Source organism: Diadema setosum, chromosome 20 (assembly GCF_964275005.1).
Source record: "Diadema setosum chromosome 20, eeDiaSeto1, whole genome shotgun sequence".
Taxonomy (NCBI): domain Eukaryota; kingdom Metazoa; phylum Echinodermata; class Echinoidea; order Diadematoida; family Diadematidae; genus Diadema; species Diadema setosum.
The window spans coordinates 620,183-641,178 of record NC_092704.1 but is presented as its reverse complement, the minus strand read 5'-3'; the positions used below and the strand labels follow the sequence as shown (position 1 = coordinate 641,178).

Sequence of the window (20,996 nt, the reverse complement as noted above, 5' to 3'; positions counted from 1 at the left end):
CCCCTCGACACGTGAGTTTGTCTCGAGGATTATTGTGTTCGTTGTGTACTCAGTGCTCAGTATACAGTGTACACAAACTTCAGTACACAGCATGTGTGCATGCGGTGTTTTTTTGTGTGAGCTTACCAGTACCCATACCCGTGCACATATGTACGCAATATATCACGTCCTTTCGCACACTTTTGTATACATTGCATGCATGCGCATTATGCAGAAGCTACAACTGCTAAGAAGAACCTACAACTTTGGCTCTGTATACTGCTGATTACTGGTAATATACGTAGCTCTACAAGTTACTGCTGGTGATCGCGCTTCGAAGCTTTCCCTGTGCTGTGAGTAGATATCGAGAGTAAATCTGTGCTAGCTATATATTTGACTTAAAATCGCTGTCTCTGCCCGCCCCTTGACTGGCAGATGCAGACAGCGAGCTAGTCGATTTCGGCAGCCCAAATTTTGATGTAATAAACCACAGCCTCCCAAAGCAGTTCCGTAGAAGTGCAGTCGACCCTGGGGAGTGCTGCCTGCACCCTGTGAAGTACTAGTAACCAGTTGGCAGCCGGACGTAGGGCCTACGTGTGTCAGCTCATCTCGGTGTATTTAGTGGTTTGGTAGCCCGACCAGACGCTGTTACTCAAAAGTTAGCACTGGGCTGTGTATAGATTAGTGGTTTGGATGCAGGGATATAGCAGTAGGCCAGTAGACAGGCCTAACGTTAGGTCCATCCATGACATGGTCCAACCGTGCTGGGAACAAAACCTCTTCAAGTCTTTCTAAATTCTAGCATTTATTTGGTGAGTGAGAATGTTGGCTGCCGTGAATGTTTATGTCATACACGTTTTGCACTGCACCGGGTACCTGAATTCCAGTTTTATAGTGTAAAATTCAATCTGTACTGTAGCTCTTTTCCCCGTCTCTCTGCCATTTCATGATTTAGGTCTCTCTCTACTCTAGCTTTTCACTATATAATTTAGGCCTAGGCCTATCTGCCTATAGAATAGACCTCTGCCCTACTTCGGTACTTGCTTTTCCCTTTCATATTGGTTGGTTACAAAGTGGTTCATCACGTTCATTGAGGTTTGTTGTTCTTCTGTGTTGCATGTTTGTGTGCGTATAGGCTTTAGTGTGTGCATGTGTGTGTTTTTAATGAAATAGAATGAAGAATGTATAATGTCAATCTTACTAACTTCGGAAATACTGCAAAACAATGTTATCGCGGCATGAGACTTTCACGAATTTAACAGCCTTTTTTGCAACATGAAATTTTTTGCGAGTTGCCTCTCACATTTAATACGCATGGTGTAAGGTTAGACAAGAACTTTCATGTGCATTTTAATTTCATGAGTCTTGGCTCTCACGAAATCTAATTGCACACGAACATTCCTCGTTTGACAGTGATTTTCAAGTGGAATTTGGTAGATTAAAACGTAGAGGGATAAAGGGAGAAAGGAGAGAAAAAAGAGACAAAGAGGAGCTACACAAGAACAAGTGGTGAAACATGAAAAAAAAAAGATGGGGAAAGGGGGAAGTTCATGCATGTAAATACAAAGATAGAAACCTTTATAGCACTGGAAAGACAAAAATAAAAAAGAAACAGATTTTTAGGATCAAAAGCAGTCTTAAAATGAAAAGGAAAAGAAAATAGGAAGGAAAGAAAGAAGTGCAGGTTCAAAAGGAAAGGAGGAAAGGAAAAAACTATAAAACATGATATATTCGCGGCATGAATTTTTCGCGAATTGGAGCCGACGGCCTTTATTGCGGCATGAAATTTTCGCGAACTTCCACTGGCATTCAATGAATATAGTGTAGACAAGAACATTCGCATGCATTTTAATTTCGCGAATCTTGGCGCTCGCGAAATTCGCGAAATTAAAATGCACGCGAACATTCTTTGTTTTACAGTAGATTGACAAAGGAAAGGAAGAAAGAAATATCTATCGAAAACTAAAGACAAAAGATGAATATAAATAAAAATTGTACAAAACAAAAAGAAAAGAATACTTTTTGGGAGAAGGAAGAACTATGATGAGCAAAAAAGAAAAATAATGAAGGGAAAGATGGAAGCAAGGAAACAAAGAACAGATAAGAAAACATTGAAAGGAAATGGAAGACAAAGTTGGGAGGAAAGAAGAATCTAAAAAGGAAGGAAAAAGAAAGAACGACTGTATACATTATTTGATGTACATGTATTTGAAAAATGAAAAATGAAAAGATAGATGCTGTGATAAACTGGAATATGTAGACTGGGCAGAATGAGAGGCATTCAGCCAATGAAAAGGAAATTCTGAGGTCTGGCTTCGGTTCCTTTGATGACCTAAACCGACACACTCTAGGTCACACAAGCTTTTTATGGCTGTCAGTCCGTAAAGATTGTACATACCATCTGTAGAATTGGCATGTAGGCAGAAACAATCCAAACTTCATGGGCTATTACCATAGCATGACATGCTGATTGTCTCACAGAATTGGAAAAAAAAAAATGAAACAAAGAAAGGTAAATCCTGCCATTCTGTATGCCACATTGGGTCTGTTTTACAGCAGAGCATTTATTGTAAACATCCATGGACAAAGCCATGGTATTCCTGTACTACTACACATGAAATTTTCCAAAATCGTCAGGATTTAAGAATACCCCAAAATACATGTATGTGGATTTAGTGAATGCACAATTGTTAATATTACTGAAAATTGGACAATCTGCTCAAACTTCTGAATTTTCAAAGCTTTGGTTTAAATTTTGTGCATGTTTCTACTGGACTATGACACTGTACATAGTATACAGCTATGCCTTAGATTTGTCACAATTTGTATGAGATCTGTGCTGCGCCAACCCCTCCATCACCCCCCCCCCCCCCAAAAAAAAAAGAGAAAAAGATGCAACCCCAACACACACAACCACACTTGCATGCACGCAAACTCCACTATCCTTCTTCAACATGGAGCTACATGTGTTTTACAGGACATGTGTGGTTTGAAGAGCTCAGCTGGCCATATGGCTGGCAGGAAATAGAAATGCATACTGCCTGCATTATTACTATGTACTCCCCCTTTCCCCCACCCGACCTCTCCCCAACACACACATGTCAGGGCTGCCAACTCTCACGCATTGAGCGTGAGACTCACGCATTTTGGTCCTTTCTCACTCTTAAACTTTATTTCATTTGCATGCATTTCTATTGATCTCACTCATTTTGACTCCTAAATTATAGCATTGGCCTATGGGAGTCTCACTCTCAACTAGCTTCCAGTGTTGGCAGCCCTGACATGTGTGTGGTTGATAGCCTGACTTCCTTGAAATTGAGTATTTTGTCTGATCTCACCACCCAAAGACTGGTGACAGTGTAAGTGGGACCTGAGTGCAAGGCTTACTTTGTATTTTGTATGTGCCTGTACATTTGCAAGAACATATAAAATGCATGCAGTACTGTGAAAGTGGACATTTTTGTGCATTTCATGCAATCAGAAACTAGCGTGAAAATAAAAGTATGCAAATATTTTTGCTTGCCATATGTTCCAGTAGTTGATGTCTTGATTCCGTGAAATTAAAAACATGTGAAACTCTTCTTATAATCCGGCCGAGCGTAAAAAATATCCACTTTTACAGTACTGTATAATCAGGGAAACTTCACTTACACAGTTGTGTACCTGACAATATTCTCTTCTAATTGCCTTGTACAACTGTACTACCTCATTGTGATATATGTGCCTAGTTTGTATGAAAGTAACAGATAATGCTCAAAATCTAGAACAGGTCAGAACATTTGTAACAGGTCATGAGTATCCTTCTATTTCCTGTTTGTTGGTTTGAAAGGAAGAAAAAATGCCTTGAGGAGACTTATACTGGTACTAAAGTAGAAGCAGCATAGCATTGTTTTGCCCAAAAGGATTCACCTTATTTGTTAGATTTCTTGTGTTCTGTGTGACATGTTGATTGATGGCTTTCCAGCTGTCTGTGGTTGGGAGTTCATTATGTGAGTAAAAATTGCTGAAATGTCTCTTATTCTGCTTATTTGTGAGGTAGAAGTATGATGGGTGAATAGCCATGGAGGAAGGCAGGTCAGAGAAGCAGCCTTTGTTGGAGAGTGAGAAAGACGCCAAGATGAGACGGCAGCACAGCAGTCTGAGTGCTACCGAGGCAACGCTCCTAGATCCCACATCACCGAACCAAACTAAACCAGAACCCAACGGAAACAGACTCTACGAGCCAGTGCAGTTCACCTATCAGGAACTATCGGATGGCTTCACCTGTCCTTCGTGTCATGGCCGGGGAAAGATACCACGAGGTCTGTTTGTTTCTCTTGCCTCTTGTAGGTTTCTCAACACTGATGTAGATCGGCTGAGCTTTTTGTTTTAGTATAAAGTTGTTATTTGACTATCAAAAATTACAACGGAAGCTTGCAAGGTAAAATTGTGTATTTCAACTGAAGAAACAATTTCCTTCTTAGTTGGCTTATCTTTATCTGAGATTTGACCATCAAAATTTTCTTTGGTACTTTCATTTTGTCTTTCTGGAACATTCAAGAGATTCATCAGGGAATAATTTTCCTTCTTGAAATTGAATAACACTTTTAGTCGATGGACATACATTTCGAACAAAATAGTGTACAAGTCTATGTAATGAAATTGCTATGCAAATAACATTTTGTATAGCACTCGTACAAAAATGCATAGCAAATTGCTATGCAATACCAGGAAAATTATTCCCTGTTCATAATGTCCCATGCCAATTTGCAAAATCTTCAGTGCCTTGGTATTTGCAGTGTTTTAATGCTTTTATTTGAATTCCAAAGTATGTTTTTTAATTTTTTTCTCTGTCTTATTTCTGTAATTCTACTTCAGGGACTTTCTATAAATATGTTGAATTAATTGTTATACTTTGTTATTCTGTTGCGGGGCCCCCTAGAATAACAGTGTGTATAAACCACTGATGGGGCCACCCTGGGTAAAAAAACTGAATAAATAACTAACTAAATAAAAGCTTTTGTCTTTCTTCCCTGCAGTCCTTGGTAGAGCAGCATTAAGCAAAGCTAGGGAAGCAGACAAATATTGTCATTTTGAATAAATCAACTACTTTAATATGCTGTATAATGGATTAAATGACAAAAGAGTTAACCTTCAGTGGGAGCTTAAAAAAAGTACACTGGCAAATTGCTACATGTACTTTGGTGTGTGGCAAGGCAATGTAGCTTTGTTAAAAGATACAGTACTAAACGGAAGTAAAAGTCAGACTGTAGCAAAAGTGCATTTGTGAAGTAATTTGTGTAGATTCTTTTCAAAGTATTGATGACTGCCATATGCTGTAATTCTGTGCATAGTTTAATGTTGACAGACATATTTCATTACTTTTTATTCCTGTCCCAGATAAAACAATAATTAACACTTTGAAATAAGCAAAGATAAACAATTCATGCATGTACCCTTATGAAAGATATGAGATTTATAACATATTGAACTCATTTCATTATCCCAGGACAAGAGGCTGACCTGGTTGCTTTGATTCCATACAATGATTCTCGGCTCAAGCCCAGAAGGACGTAAGTACTCATGCTTGTGTCTTTGCTGCCAGTAATTACATTTAATAAAAGCGAAACAAATTAATGTATGAAAAGAAATTGTTTTGTTTTTAAACAATGCTTTGTGATTAAGTGATTCTGTGCTGAAATTTCAGAAGATGTACAAAGGTACCAATAAGTTAATATCTAGACAAGTTAATGTACAGTTAATTCAGATTCAATTATTGTCCATAGGAAATTCTTTTTGTTGGCATACATGTAGATATACACGTAGGAATATCTACATACATACATACATACATACATACATACATACATAAATACATAAACCTGTGTTTTCCCCAAATGAATGAATCTGAATTTGTAGACTGGAAATTCATGTTGAATTGAAACTGAAATTATGTGCACACCAGTGTGCTCCTTCTCTCTCTTTCTTTTGAATTAAATCATACTGTAAAACCATTTGTGTGTGTGTGTGTGTGTGTGTGTACATGAAACGTTTGTGTATATTGTAAGTAGCACAGATTTGCGAAAGTGAAATACTCATGAAATTTTTTGTCTTCACGATACACGGGAGTGCCATTGGTAATTTGCAAGTTTCATGCCGTACCAAAAAAAAAGGCCATTGACTTCAATTCGCAAAAGTTTCATATCGCAATGGCTAAGAACATTTGTTGAAATGATGGACACAGACATGTACCTACAAACTATAAGTTCCAGAGGTTTTGCCATAGACGGCACACAAGATCACCACCACTCTAAACTGAGTTAGTAAATCATGGTGCATGTGTCTGTATGTGCTTTAATATTCACACAGCCTATAGTGAGAGACTTGCCTGCAATTGTTATGCTGTTTGATCAGAATGATTAGGAAGAAATCTGGCTGCTCTAGACTTATAATCTCCTTATCAGCATATCCACTTGAGTCTCATGGATTTCACATGAAGGGAGAAAAGTTTCCTCAAAGATATCTTTCGGAAAATGTTTATTACGAGCAAGTTTCCCCAACTGTATTATTATTGTTATTATCATTATTGTTATTATTATTATTATTATTATTATTATTATTATTATTATTATTATTATTATTATTATTTTAGGGTGATCTCATGTACAATGTCTACATGTAGTTCTGTGAGCCAATGCTTGTATAATTTACAGGGCAATGGGCCATTAGCCTGATTCTTAAAGGGAGGGTACATCATAGTGTTGGTAGAAATGAGGATTGGGCTTTTAACTTTTTTCGAGATACCAAGGAACCACTTATGTAATAATATACACGTATGTACAGAGTATGCCATTCTGTTAAACTTGGACCGGAATTCAAAGTTTATAGATGAAAATCGGTTTAAGAATGGCTGAGACATTCAAAAACAAAGTAAAACAAAGAAATCCTAATGAAAGGTAGGTCCCACCTTTTATTAGAATTGCTCTGTTTTGGATATCTCAGCCATGTCAAAACCAATTTTCATCAAATGTTGCATCCCACTTTGAATTCCAGCACTCTTTCATATGTTAAAAGAAGTTTCTCTTTATCTCACACACACACACACACACTCAAAAGAGAATGTTAGAAACCTGAAGTTAGGTCTCAACCAAAACTATGCAATCCCTCTAGTATTTACATTTGCCTCGTATCAAGCTCAGCTTCCTCAGTCTCACGTGTCAGTGCCAATGAGTTGTATGCATGAGGGAAGATTGGTACTTCCTGTACTGATGTGTTTCTCATGTGGAAGACGTTGATTAAAGGTGGTGATATCACCCTGGGTTAGGACCAGAATGGTGGAATAAATGCTGGAGTGAATGCTTAAGTGTTTGTTAATGGGTTACTTCTTTTTTTTTTTTCTGTGTGGCCATCTCTGCAAACCTTGACCATAATATCTATATGCAGGGCTCAACACTTACGGTGGCTCGGTGGCCCGGGGCCACCAAAAATGCACGTCGGGCCACCAAAATTTCAGAGATGAAGAATTTGATGGCCTGATCGGGCCACCAAAAAAGGTCGGATGTTTGTCTTTGGGCCACCAAAAATAAAAGTTAGTGTGGAGCCCTGCTATATGAACTAGAGAAGCACTCTGAGAGCGCAGACCTCCGTCAAGCAGCTCATTTTAACCGCTGATCTTGTTCTTCCATTCTGAAAATTGCCCAATTTCCCAAAATGGAAGTCTTTTGTTACGTCATCAATGCCAGCTGCGCGGCGCGCCTCACCCTGGACCACAAACTCAAGCACGCACGCTAGTGCACGTATGAAAACCTCAAAAATACGCATCTTGAACTCCCAAGTTCATTGACCCTACCAGCCAAATTATTGAAAACTTGTCATAAAATCTGTAGAAATTCCCAGATCACTTCCAAAATTTAATCATCAATTCCTTGTGTCATTCTCAGCCTTTCCTGAAAGTTTCATCCAAATCTGTTCACAACTTTTTGAGTTATTTTGCACATTGACAAACAAACAACCAACCAACAGTAATGAAAACATAACCTCCCTTGGCGGAGGTACATGTACTTAGTTTGAGAAGTTCTTTACATGTATATTCTCTCCACATAAACATTTTCTGACCAAAGATCATCCCACTCATACAGTTTATGTAGACATTGAGCCGCTTGTCTGGTTATGTGAACTGGTAGACCGTCAAGGAAGGTCGTTACCCGAAACCGCAGAAGGAGCCCAAAGGAGGCAACCTAGTTTGCAGGCACAAACCCTTGTTGGTCGTAAAGAAGTCTGTGCCAGACTATATTAATGTACTACATACACCACTGGCATTGTCCCATAGGTCCTGTACTGTAGCTTCTCCCTTGTTGGGAGCACCCACAGTGGATGGAATTATGGAAGAGATGCTTTAGCGCAGACTCCTGTACGACCAACAAGGGTTTGTGTCTGCAATCTAGAGGCAAGGGGCCTTTGTGTATTAGGAAAGAACAAACCTACTTTGATCAGTTCTCAGAAGTTGTCCTTCAAATGTATGGCAGTAATCAATGCTGTATGATGCACTTTGGTGCTGTGTCTGTTATACTGAATGGTATGTCGGCATTTCCTGGTTGCCTTTGCTGTAAGATGACCGGAGGCAGCTAGTAGTAGTACACTAAATATTTTTTGTGACTTTTCACTGACCTAGTGCCACCAATACAGGATGCTAGGCGGAATCTTGTTGAAAAGGCTTGTCCATTTATGCAGGTTTATTACTTGTACAGTTACAGTGTATATTAAAGTACGGGAGAGAAAAAGTAATTTGCTCCCTCCATTTCCTTCCATATAGTGAAAAACAAACCAAAAAATATACTCACATAAATAACCAACCGCAATGTTTAATAGAAATTGAAAAAAAAAAAAAACACCAACAAACAAGCAAGCAGTGATCAAACGATTCTGACCAAAAACCTTTGAGCAGCGTAACTCTGCATGTAGGTGTGTGTATTTATTGTTGCTTAGCCATTGTCCTGATTTATCCCTCCCCCCCCCCCCAAGTGTTTGAAAATACTGGCCAGGACCTATTTGTCAATTACCTACAATGTCCACTATCCCTATTCCTGCAGAGATCATTGTTAGCAGATTATCCGTTAAAGGCGCATAGTCCCAGTAGTGTAGAGGGCACTGTTGATGATACTGCCGATCACCGTTAGCATTGATACGAAGATTGCCGAAGTTGAGCTGTCATCAAGAGTAAAGCGCATAGGTGTTGCTAGGTAACGTTGCCTTCGTCATCTTCTCTGCGCATGTAGTAATACCAGAGTGCGTGCATATGTGCTTCTTAGTATGATATCACAAAAGAAGTTTGCTAGTATGCTGCTATCCTCCTCAGCCGAATCATGAGCTGAACTGTGAACGGTCCACTGACTGCAGTGGATTGGACTTCTTCGGACTCGGGGAAATGGGTCAAAGCATAAGCGCTAAAGAGGAGTCGATAGCGTACGTAGGTCTCTATAGGAAACATGCACCGTGCACCCGCGTAGGCATTCAACTAAACCACTGGAACCATGTGCCTTAAGATCTCTAGACCAGAAATCCTAACAATGGGTCCAGGGTTGTTGTCCAGTGATGCTTTGTTGTTACTTTACAAACATTTTTCATTTATTTATTTATTTATTTATTTACTTATTTATTTATTTATTTATTTGTTTATTTATTTATTTATTTATTTATTCTTATCATGACCCATATTAAATAATGCTTTGAGGATAATACATACAAGTCATGCCTTTTAGCTTCTCTGTTTTCAACATTGTCAAGTAAATATAATGTATCTTTGCTTTAGAACCTGTTATATTGTGAGCACACTTTATTATTATTTCAATATATTCAGAATATGTATCTTAGATGTTAGTCTTTCTTATTAGCATGATATATTTTGTACATTTATATGTTTTGTGTTGTTGCTGAAAATGGAGATGAAGAAATGGAATGATTACTCCGTATATCTTTCTGGTCTTATTTTACCACACAGGTTCCTCTCCGTGCTGGTGTCAGTGCTGGCCTGTGCCACTCTGGCTGGGGTGCTCTGTGCCTTCCTGGTACCCAGACAGCTGGAGATGAAAGTGATAGGAGTGGAGACTCAGGCAGTGTCTATCAATACCACCATCCCCAGCATGAGTCTCCTCCTGCAGGTCAGGACAGGGTATCCCCCTTTCTTAGGATGGGGTTTCCCCTTACTTAGGAAGTGGTTTCCCCCTTACTTTTACATCTTTCTTTGAGAAGCAGAACCATGTGCTGTTTATACAAGTCATCAAACCTTTCAAAAATGCATGTTTCTGTACTAGACATGATAATTACATTTACAAATTAATATTGAAGTTTTGTGTAAAAGGACTTTGCTGTAACATAGATTGGTTATTCAGCATAGATGTTTTCTTATTAAGACAGATTAACTCACAGCAATGCTGCCAGTTAAATGTGTATGTTTCCTCTGATAGACTTGAATATTAGACTTGACAATTACCCCCTGAACAATCACCCTAGACACTTCCCTTGATCCTAACCCTAACCCTAATCCTAATTCTGAACCTTATCCTAACCCTAACTCAAATTCTAACCCTAAACCTAATCCTAACCCTAAGTTATACTCTAACCCTAACACTAACTGATATTTTAACTGGGGGTTAAATTATCCTGATATGGTTTATGTAAATCATGTTTGTGCCCTTACAAATGTACAAATACCGTGGTCTGTATTAATGGAATCATCTTGGAGTAATAATAAGGAATGCATCATAGTGCCAGATATTCTCTACACTTTATTGTAAGTATATACAATTTTTGTTTTCATAGCAGGATCACTAATTTTGCTCCCTGAATATGCTTGAATGATACCGATATATTTGTCCATTGCCTTGCTCCATGATTTGCAAATTTTTTTACCACTTGCAAAATTGTCAGGAAGTGGTGGTTTTCAAAAAAATTGACTTGCCAGATCTAATGGCATCTTCAGTAATCATGCAATCTTTGCCCATTTCCAAATAGCAGGTACAGGGTGAATTTTATGAAAGCAAAAGAGTTTGATTGAAAGTATTATCCTTGTTTTGTTTGTTTTCAGACGGAGTTCTCTGTCTACAACAAGAATTTTGTGTCAGCCTACAGCCAGAATGCCACAGTCACAGCGTACTGGAGTGATCAGATCAAGGGAGTGAATACCACCATCATGTCTACAACCATTGGAGGCAGAAAATCACATGCGGTAGGAACACTAGCTCATCTAGTACATACAGATATGGACTGCTTTTTGGGGGTTACATGATATGTACAGTTGACGCTTGGCTTTCATTTCATATCATTGCCTGCTTGAGGTGTCTCAACTCTATGATATTGCTATCTTAACTCGTATGCTATGACCTGAGGAGCTTGCTCAGAGTTCCAGAGCATGAAGTGTAGATCCTATGAGACAGTGATAGCAACACTTCCTCAAATAAGAACAGTTTATATCTGTTTTAAACGCAGACTGTAGAAGTAAGTGAAATTTCACTTGTGCTATCACCATCGTTGTGGCCAGTTCACACATAAGGTGCTGCCATAAAAGTTTGCGTTGCAATCGTATTGGACAGGTCACCTCACACTCTATGGAAACCAAGCATTTACAGTACACATGTACAAATGTCCAAGAAAATACCGCTGTGTACATACTGAAAAGAGGGCAATTTACTGCTATGGAGCTCTCCAAGTATAGTGTGTGAAGGGGTACATGTATGTGATATGTGTAATGGTCATTTTGGCGATTGGTCTGTTGGTCTATTTTCATTTCTTGTTGGAGAAAAAAAAAAAAACTTCTTTGCAGATTACTTGGTACAAGCATTTTCATCATTTGAAGCTTTTGCAGCAGAAGAAAGCTCTCATTTTCCAAATCTTTGTGAGTCACATAGAAAAGGCAGTTTTTATCTAAACTCCTCTGAAGCAGATGTTGCGATTGCAGTTGAGAATATAGACCACAACCCAGACACAGGTAGTCCTTGATCAATCATGTACAAAATATTGGTGCTATACTGTACCACACCATACTTCCTTGTTTGACACTGTATGTTTCACATAAACATTTCCTCAGCCTATTTTCATTCTTGTATATATTGTGTTGAGCAATGTTTTAATACCCATTCTCGATGTGAAAAGATACCAGTTGGTACCATGATAATGACCTTAGTTGTGTTATTGTATATTGATGACTTGCTTGTCTCCTAACTATTCCAAGTGTTACAGTATCAGTACTAAAATGTGTTTATTAGACTTGTTGTCCTAATGACTCTCATAAGGTAATTCTGCTTGGTGGAGGTGTAATCACCTTCAGTATTAAAAGATCTCTTGTGCAGCCTTTCGTTTACTGGATTCATGCCAGACCCAGGAACTGCACTTCACAGCAGGCTGTTGAAACAAGCACTTCAGCAGTGAATAGTTTGTTGATACGGAGAGGTTTTAATTAATTAGTCAACCCAAATGTCTTCTTTTGTAGCTTGCATACTGTACCCATGTAACTTTCAGCATTTTAAATGATTGTCATTGCTACTGAGAACACCCTCTGTATTCTTGAACTCACAAACATATATTTTACAGTGTAGCTTGACAAAAAATGATCCCTTGTTATTCAGAGCTTTTTTCTGATGTTGTTTGATGAGGTAATTTTACAAGTACAATCATACTCTCTCTCTCTCTTGCAGCAGATAAACATTGCTATTTCTTTCCCTAAATTTCATTTCAGATCTTTGCCAATGTCACAGCCACATTCATAGAACCTTTTCTTGTGTAAGTATGCCTGTGGAAGTTATGTGTATACAATAGGTACAGTGGGTGGGGGTCCAATTTGACAGTTTTTGTCAAGCCCACCGGAGGTGAGGGGAGACCAAGGGATTGTTTGCGGCGTCTGTCCGTCCGTCTTCCGTCTGTAATGCTACAAACACTTGAATAACTCTCTACACATTTTACCAAACATGACGGTCACCTCAAGGTCAAAGGTCACAGACGGGTCAACGAACTTTTAGGGCCCAATGTTAAGTTTTTACGACACGTTTCGATTATGGCTTATAACTTTTGATCCCTATGTCCGTTTGTAACCAAACTTGGATGGTAAATGTCCCTTGGGGATTTGAAGGTCATCTCAAGGTTAAAGTTCACAGACAGGGGTCAACAAACTTTTAGGGTCCAACGTTAAGTTTTTATAGCACGTTTCGTTTATGGCTCATAACTTTTGATCCCTATGTCCATTTGTGACCAAACTTGGCTGGTAAATGTCCCTTGGGGATTTGAAGGTCATCTCAAGGTTAAAGTTCACAGACAGGGGTCAACAAGCTTTTAGGGTCCAACGTTAAGTTTTTATGGCACGTTTCGTTTATGGCTCATAACTTTTTATCCCTATGTCCATTTGTGACCAAACTTGGCTGGGAAATGTCCCTTTGGGAGTTGAAGGTCACCACAAGGTCAAAGGTCATAGCGGGGTCAATGAACTTTTGGAAGTTAGAAAAACATTAATTTCTTCTACACGAATGGGCGAGACACATTTTGGCACTTGCCTTGTCTTAGTATGAATGATCTGGGGGAATAGGACAACAGTATACCTACAGTTCAATTATCACATTAACACTGCCAATCTGATCTTGTCTTTGCATTTACCAGTGGTGCAACATTTTGCATTCATAATTAAAATGAGATATTTGGTGTTCATTAATGAGATCTATAACCATGATAAGTGCATTGATGAAGATACAGTCTTAAGGAGAAATCTTCCTCATAATATTTGAAGATATTTGCCCAGTCTGTGACAGCAGTTGTATGAGCAACTGATTGAGTTTATGTAGTAGTGCTGACCATTGCCATGCTGAAATTTATTTCCTGGTCTGACATGCCCAAAGAGGCAGAGAACATCATGGAAAATATCACACTTTTCACTTTGAAGAGTTTAGATTCAAGCTTTCACTTTGTGCTGACTTCCTGGCAAAGTTATAAGTTTGATACAATACACAAGCAATTTGAATTGTTGACTGAATGTCTGGGTAATGTATTTTTTGTGTAGCTCTCAGAATTTGATATTGAAGCTCTGTAATCTTCAGTCATACCTGGTGTATCTTTTATTATTACCCATATCAGACATCTAAGCTGTGGTTCTACGAAATTATATTCCCCTAATTTGAAGTGGCAGCAGGAAAAAGAGGGGTAAATTTCTTACAAGTATATCCCCCACTTTCACGAAATGTCTGTGGGATTTACGTTTTAAAAAGAAGGGGATTATAGCATCCTTTGCACTTGAGCACTCGGTGATGAAAATTTGCTGCTGATGAGAGTTTTGTGATGGGCGTCGCATGCCCAAATTCATATATGTTAACACGGATTGCTGGGAGTGAGTACGCCGACTATTACGTGCACCGCATTTCTGAGCTGTGTCTGTGTGCATGCATATGGATGTACATGTAGTGCATTGGTGTAAAGCCGAGTAGAAATTTGTTATTAGGAAGTTGTAAAAAGTTTACATGATGATATTTAATTTATGTCACCTTTCAAGATGCCTGGAGAATTAAATGGGTAATTATAGTGATATGGGCTGGCTACTTTCAGGGGATACGACATTAATATTGTATTGCCCTTGTATTCGATTCAGGCAATGCAATTGTAGTTAAGGCAGTAAATGTTGCATCCCCTCAAGGCCAGTCCATACTATGTTCATAACCCATACTTATAAATCTTGAAAACTCATTTTATGCTGAGTTTCGTCCATTGCTTTAATGTGGGCTATATATTTCATGTTTTAACTATCTAATCATGCCTGGCTCCCCTTGTGTCATTCGTGTTTCTACAGGTCCTACTGTGATGGCATCTCTCCCACTCATATCATTTATATGCAGTTTGTGTAAGTATGGCTTTATTGTTTCAACTCTTCAACTTGGGAATGGACCATCAACCCTACCTAGGTCATGGGGGGGGGGGGGGGGGGGGCTGGGAGGTCCCCCTTCAACGTTTCGCGTGATGTATCGGTATCGCAGAAAGCTATGTTTCACAACATTTTTCTTTCAAGTCTCCCACAACTTTTGACACCAAATTTGCGACGCTAGGGCACATGGTTCCTAAGGTTCCAAAGGTTAAAAATCCATTCAAAGATTCATTACAGTAAATTTAGTGGTAATTAAGATTTTGCTGGCTTGAAGAGAGTCCTGCAAAGTGCAGTAGTAGGCCCTGTAACATGGGTATATTAAAGGAATGATAATCATAGGTGTTGTAGACAACTTGATCTTTGTGTAGCCCGCATTCTCAGCCTAATTCCTCCCATGACTGAAGAATCAGTAGATACCTGAGATCACCAAATTGGCAACCTTTTTTTTCGTAAGGCCAAAAAAAAAAAAAATTGTTGCATTGGCGTAACATGAGATTTTCAAATAGGGTCGGTCGGGCGGATTTTTTTTTTTTTTTTTTTTTGCTACGTGCATTTTACGTGTAAAACTCATGCTCAGCTCAGTAAACAGTTACAACTGCTGCACCGAATATGCTGTGTTCATCTATTCTACAAATCATTTATGAGGCCGATATTACTGGAATTATACCCCTTCACAGAATTTAAAGATGTTGAAATCCCTATCCTGAATGTTTTCACTTCATATTTTACTATTTTGACTTAGATAAGATAGATGCAAATTGACCCATATGTACGATCTTTTCATCGCAAACGGCGATCTCTATTACAGTCTCACATATACAGATTCGTGTATGTTCTCCACACAAGAAACCTATGGCAAAACTGTGCACAATACATCGCAGTCTGAATGCTACGTATACATTGAATAAATCTTGTTAGAGTACGTGTCCATGTTGGAAACAGATGACGGACTGATCAAGGAAGGCTTATGCGAGGCGCTAGCTCTCCCTCGTACATCCGATATCCCCAGAGCCGTTTCCACTTCTGGGTTTGTGCGATCGCGATCGCAATCAACAAGATATTTGATATCGATAGCAAAAAAAAATAATAAAAAAACATGGGGTCGGCAGAATTTTTAGGGTCGGGCGGGTTACGCCAATGCAACAATCTTTTTTTTTTTTTGGCCTAAGTCTGGGGAATTTCTGTGAAGTTTTGATCAATGTGTGTGTAGCAGAATCTTCTGTTTGCCTTTAATGTAATAATTTGTGTGTTTATTTAAGTAAGATGGTTTGCTGAAATTGCCTCACCGTGTACAGTGTATGGTTTTGTTAGTGCAAGACTCTGAGAAATTGAATATTTGATGAGGAGAAACCAAAATATTAACTGGCTTTTATCCTCTTACTACATGGCAGACAAGGCGCTGAGTAAAATGTGTTCCCTCTATACCAGCAATGCGTTGGTGCTATGCAGCTTTAGTCTCAAACCATGCAGTGAAAAAAGAAATCATAACATTTAATATGATTACCACAATATGTAAATCTGAACATAATGAAAGTGACAGTGACCCCCCCCCCAAAAAAAAAAAAAAAAAATGAAAAATGCACATTAATAGGCGCGGTCAGACTGGCAAAAGATCGCAAAGTTTAAGATCGCGATCTTTAAGATCTTGAAGTTTTGCCAGTGTGACCGCAAACTTCCCGCGAAACCTCCCACGAAACTTCTCGATCTGTTTGCGGGCGGTGCCTCCGAAGCGCGAGGCCATTGTCATGTACAGATGTGCATTGTTACGTCACAATCACTAGCCATCGGACGGCGCACTCTTGCTTGCGCGCGTACCAATGGCCCAAACTTCGCGATCTTAATCTTCTCTATCTTTTGCCAGTCTGATCGTGCCTAATGACAGGCATTCTATCGATGATTATTTACAGAAATCACTGTTGCATGAAATGGTAGATGTTTCTTTTGTTAGAAAATGCTGCAGATATAAACATAGCATCCTGGTTTCTGCTAAGAAAGTACAAGAACTCACAGCTGTCTTCACTTATCTGTCATTTTAATAGCTCTTCATGTGTTTGGCTTTCTAGAGAGGCCACCTGTCTGTAATGACCCAGCCTATAATCTAAGCGGAGGATGCAGCTATTGTCTTTGCTATAAAGCGATACGTCTCATGTGGCAAGACTACAAACAGTGGAAGCATTCACCGTGTGTGTTCACGCTTGTTGCTTTAGTTGCTGTTTTCTCACATGAGTCGGTGGCAGTTCTTGGTAAGAAAATTGCCACCAACTAAAGCAAGACGAGTGGTTATAGGCAATGGATGCTCTGCGTACATCCACTGTTAGTAGTCTCACAGACGTTTAGCTTGACAGTAAGACCATAGCTGCATCCTCAGCCCAGATTACAGGCTAGTTATGACCACATTTCACAAATCTTCACTGAGCAAGCTTTGTGGTCAGATGTGGGTAATTCCATGAAGTTGGGGCAGTGTCCATGTAGCATCGTGATATTTAAAAAATACATGTCAGCATAACTCAATATTAATTATGCTATACATTTATTGTTTGTAGGCTTTACATTTGCATTGAGGCCACACATTTTCCTGGAAATTTTGTGCCATTCAGACTCAATTTTGATGAAGTTATTAAACAATATGTAACAGTGTCCTGTAGCATCGTGATATTTATATATTTATATTTGAAGGGGGTATATAGGAATCAGCGGGCGGTCGGGCGGTCGGTCCGTTGCAAATCTTGCGTCGCGAACTACTTCCTCAGTTTTCAACCGATTCCCATAAAACTTGGCACAGATGTGTGCCTTGGGTTGTAGATGTGCAAGACATATTTTTTGACAGTACCCAAAAGTACGTTGCCATGGTAACGGCATATTATGGGCAAAAATGGGTACAAATCTTGCGTCGCGAACTCCTCCCACAGTTTTTGATCAATTTTTATGAAATTAGGTACATATGTTCATCTGAATATGTTAATGTGCAAGACACATATTTCCGCAGTGGCAAAAAGTGCGTTGCCATGGTAACAGCATGTTATTGGTAAAATATAGGGCAAAATGCTTCATGGCAAATCTGCTTCATCAGTGTTCTTCCAATTCTCATGGAATTCATATTGAATGTTTGTCTTAGGATGTAGGTCAGCATGACACATTTCTTGACAGTGACAAAAAGTATGTTGCCATGGTAACAGCTCACATATTATGAGCCAAAATGATGGAAAATTTTGTGTTACAAACTACTTCCTCAGTTTTTGCCCAATTTCCATGAAACTTGGTACAGATGTGTGCCTTTGGTTGTAGATGTGCAAGACGCATTTTTTGACAGTACCCGAAAGTACGTTGCCATGGTAACAGCATATTAATGGCAGAAGATCAAGGAAAGATCTTGCGGATTTAACTACTTCCTCAGTTTTTTGACCAAAGCTTATGAAATGTGGCACACACCTTGATCTTGGTGGGAAGATGTGGAAGACATATTTTTCGGACGTGTCGGAAGCTGCGTTGCCATGGTAACGGCATATAAATGGCAGAAGACCAAGGAAAGATCTTGCGGATTGAACTACTTCCTCTGTATTTGACTGAAGCTCATGAAATGTGGCACACACATTGGTCTTGGTGGGAAGATGTGCAAGACATATTTTTTGGACTTGTCGGAAGCTGCGTTGCCATGGTAACGGCATATTAATGGCGGAAGATCAAGGAAAGATCTTGTGGATTGAACTACTTCCTCAGTTTTTGACAAAAGCTTATGAAATGTGGCACACACAATAGTCTTGGTGGAAAGATGTGCAAGACATATTTTTCGGACGTGTCGGAAGCTGCGTTGCCATGGTAACGGCATTTAAATGGCAGAAGATCAAGGAAAGATCATTCCTTGGGTAAGACTGTCGTCACGGGGCGGGGGTATTAATCACCTTAAGTGATATTTTTTAAAATTTGGTCCCAAGAGACAAATTATGGCAATTAGCTTGACTAAAATTTGATGCAATATGCATATTTACAAGATATGAATAAGATAGCTAAATATCTCAAATTTCCTGTACACAGTTTTGATTTTAAAAGAAAATTACAAAATGTATCACGATGCTATGCTGTGTCCTTTTTTGTGACATTTGGTGGACACCGCCTAGCATAGTGACACATTGTGTAATTTTCTTGTAAACGTAAAACTGTGGAAAGGAGAGTTAAGATACTGTACGAGCTGAAATTTTCGCGGTGGTTTTATTTTCGCGAATTTCGCAAATCACCTTTGAACCGCGAAAATAACAACGTGCGAACAGATAAGCACAGTTAGACCTCGCAACCGCGAAATTAACAACACGTGAAAATGTTCTCCTAGTAGCAATTCACAAAAACATCTGTATGCGAAAGTTTCAGCTCGTACAGTATTTAGCTGTCTGACTAATCTAGTAATTATGCATATTATATCAAATTTTGGTCAAGCTAATTGCATTAATTTGTCTTTTAGGACCAGATTTTAACTATCACGATGCTACATGGACACGTCACGATGCTACAGGACACTGTTACATATCATTTTAATAACTTCATCAAAATTTAGTCTGAATGGCACAAAATTTCCAGGAAAATGTATGGTCTCAATACAAATGTAAAGCCTATAAACAATATATGTATAGCATAATTAGTATTGAGTTATGCTAAAATGTCACACTTAGTGCTCCAACTTCACGGAATTACCCATTTATCTGTACTCGTTTTTGATGACATTGTCTTCTTTCAGAGCAACTCTTCAGTTTAGACTGATGGCTCAAAACCAGCAGCTGACCAGCACCTACTACAGCGCCATCAAGTGTGCCGACATCGACATGTGATGACTGTCAGAAAATTTACGGACACGGACATGTCCACTTTTCATGTCATCTATTCTCATGGTCATCTACATGTCACTTCTGATAGCTGGAGTGGAAACAAACAACTTACCAGTACACACCTGGCAAGCTTCGTCATGAATTCAGTGTACGAATCTCTATTGTGATTGAGATGACGCAATATGCCGTTCATGAACTTGGACTGTCAGAGTTCAAAATCCTCGGCCTACCGTTCCCTTCCGTAATTTGTCAATGAAATTTCTAGTTGCTATCAGAAATGTTACGATGGACCATATCCGATGGTTTCAAGGAATTTCAAAACCAATTATGGAAGAAAGATAGATAATTTTATCTTAATAGTTCACCGATCGATTGACGAATGTATGGGTTTGTTTTTGCCCCAGTCATTGCTCTCCTTGTCACATACAGACCTGGATGTCGGACCATGAGAATTGGTGTGAGACCTAATTGGTGCCAATCGCTGAACTTTGATATCTCTTCACTCTGTATGTGTCAAAAAAAAACAAAAACAAAACAAAAAAACAGGGACAGTCAAACTTTCCCTAGACAATGGTCATCATTTGTTCTTCTGGAGGAACATAAGTAATGAATGGAAGCTGGATTTCTCAAGCCAGAACTGATCACTATTCTCAGGTCACCTGTTACCAGTCTGGCAGGCTCAGTGTTAAACACTGCCCTCCAGGGTAATCCAACTCAGTACAGCTTTAACCCTTTAGCTGTTGAAGTACAACGTGAGATGCTGATCCTCTGATGACAGGTTCATCTAGGAGGGATTGATGGGTTAATGTTTGATTGGCAGGTTCCTCTACTCATATTAATACCCTACAGTTTGAGAGGAGTGGCCACAGTCATGTGCAAGATATATTTTCTATAACACAGGCAGCATTCAAACATCTGAGGATTGTGAATGTCATTGAATTTTGCAGTCTGGCGAATGAATTCTGTACCATAATGTAACATGATACTGCATTCCTAAAGGTAGACAGTTTATTGTGGGAATGTGCATTGAGGAAAATTTGAATAAGTGTCAATGTTTTTGTCTTCACAAGTGCCAAAATTCAGGTAATGAAAATATAGCAGTCAAATTCTAGGTTAACTTAAAAAAGATGTAAGCAGAAAAGTGAGGTATGAAGAATCCCTACAGGATAGTGTAACAGAGTGCATAATATATCTTTAGCAAGGTACAAATTTATGTGGTTCCTTATTGACGTGCACTGTAAGAAAAAAAACAAAAACAAAAAAAACAAAAAAAAAAAACTACCTTTATTAAATTGTATGGTAATATGGTATTTATTGTAGTATCTACACCCCCA

The 20,996-nt window shown here is 38.9% G+C and overlaps 1 protein-coding gene across 1 annotated transcript; it reads left to right on the top strand.

Moving 5' to 3' along the window:
* The first annotated feature begins 280 nt into the window (after positions 1-280).
* On the top strand, positions 281-19,665 carry LOC140243978 (transmembrane protein 106B-like). The gene is made up of 7 exons (XM_072323639.1): positions 281-332; positions 4,019-4,280; positions 5,468-5,531; positions 9,956-10,115; positions 11,042-11,182; positions 12,689-12,732; positions 19,575-19,665. Exons 2-7 carry the CDS (start codon positions 4,040-4,042, stop codon positions 19,663-19,665), a joined length of 741 nt encoding a protein of 246 aa, XP_072179740.1. The 5' UTR covers positions 281-332; positions 4,019-4,039.
* The last annotated feature ends 1,331 nt before the right edge of the window (positions 19,666-20,996 follow it).

What these genes read in the sequence shown, in the direction of transcription:
- LOC140243978 (XM_072323639.1), top strand. Translation starts at nt 4,040, where the DNA reads ATGGAGGAAGGCAGGTCAGAGAAGCAGCCTTTGTTGGAGAGTGAGAAA. An exon ending in CGGCTCAAGCCCAGAAGGAC is followed by an intron (nt 5,532 to 9,955) that starts GTAAGTACTCAT and finishes TTTACCACACAG; the next exon opens with GTTCCTCTCCGTGCTGGTGT. An exon ending in GCATGAGTCTCCTCCTGCAG is followed by an intron (nt 10,116 to 11,041) that starts GTCAGGACAGGG and finishes GTTTGTTTTCAG; the next exon opens with ACGGAGTTCTCTGTCTACAA.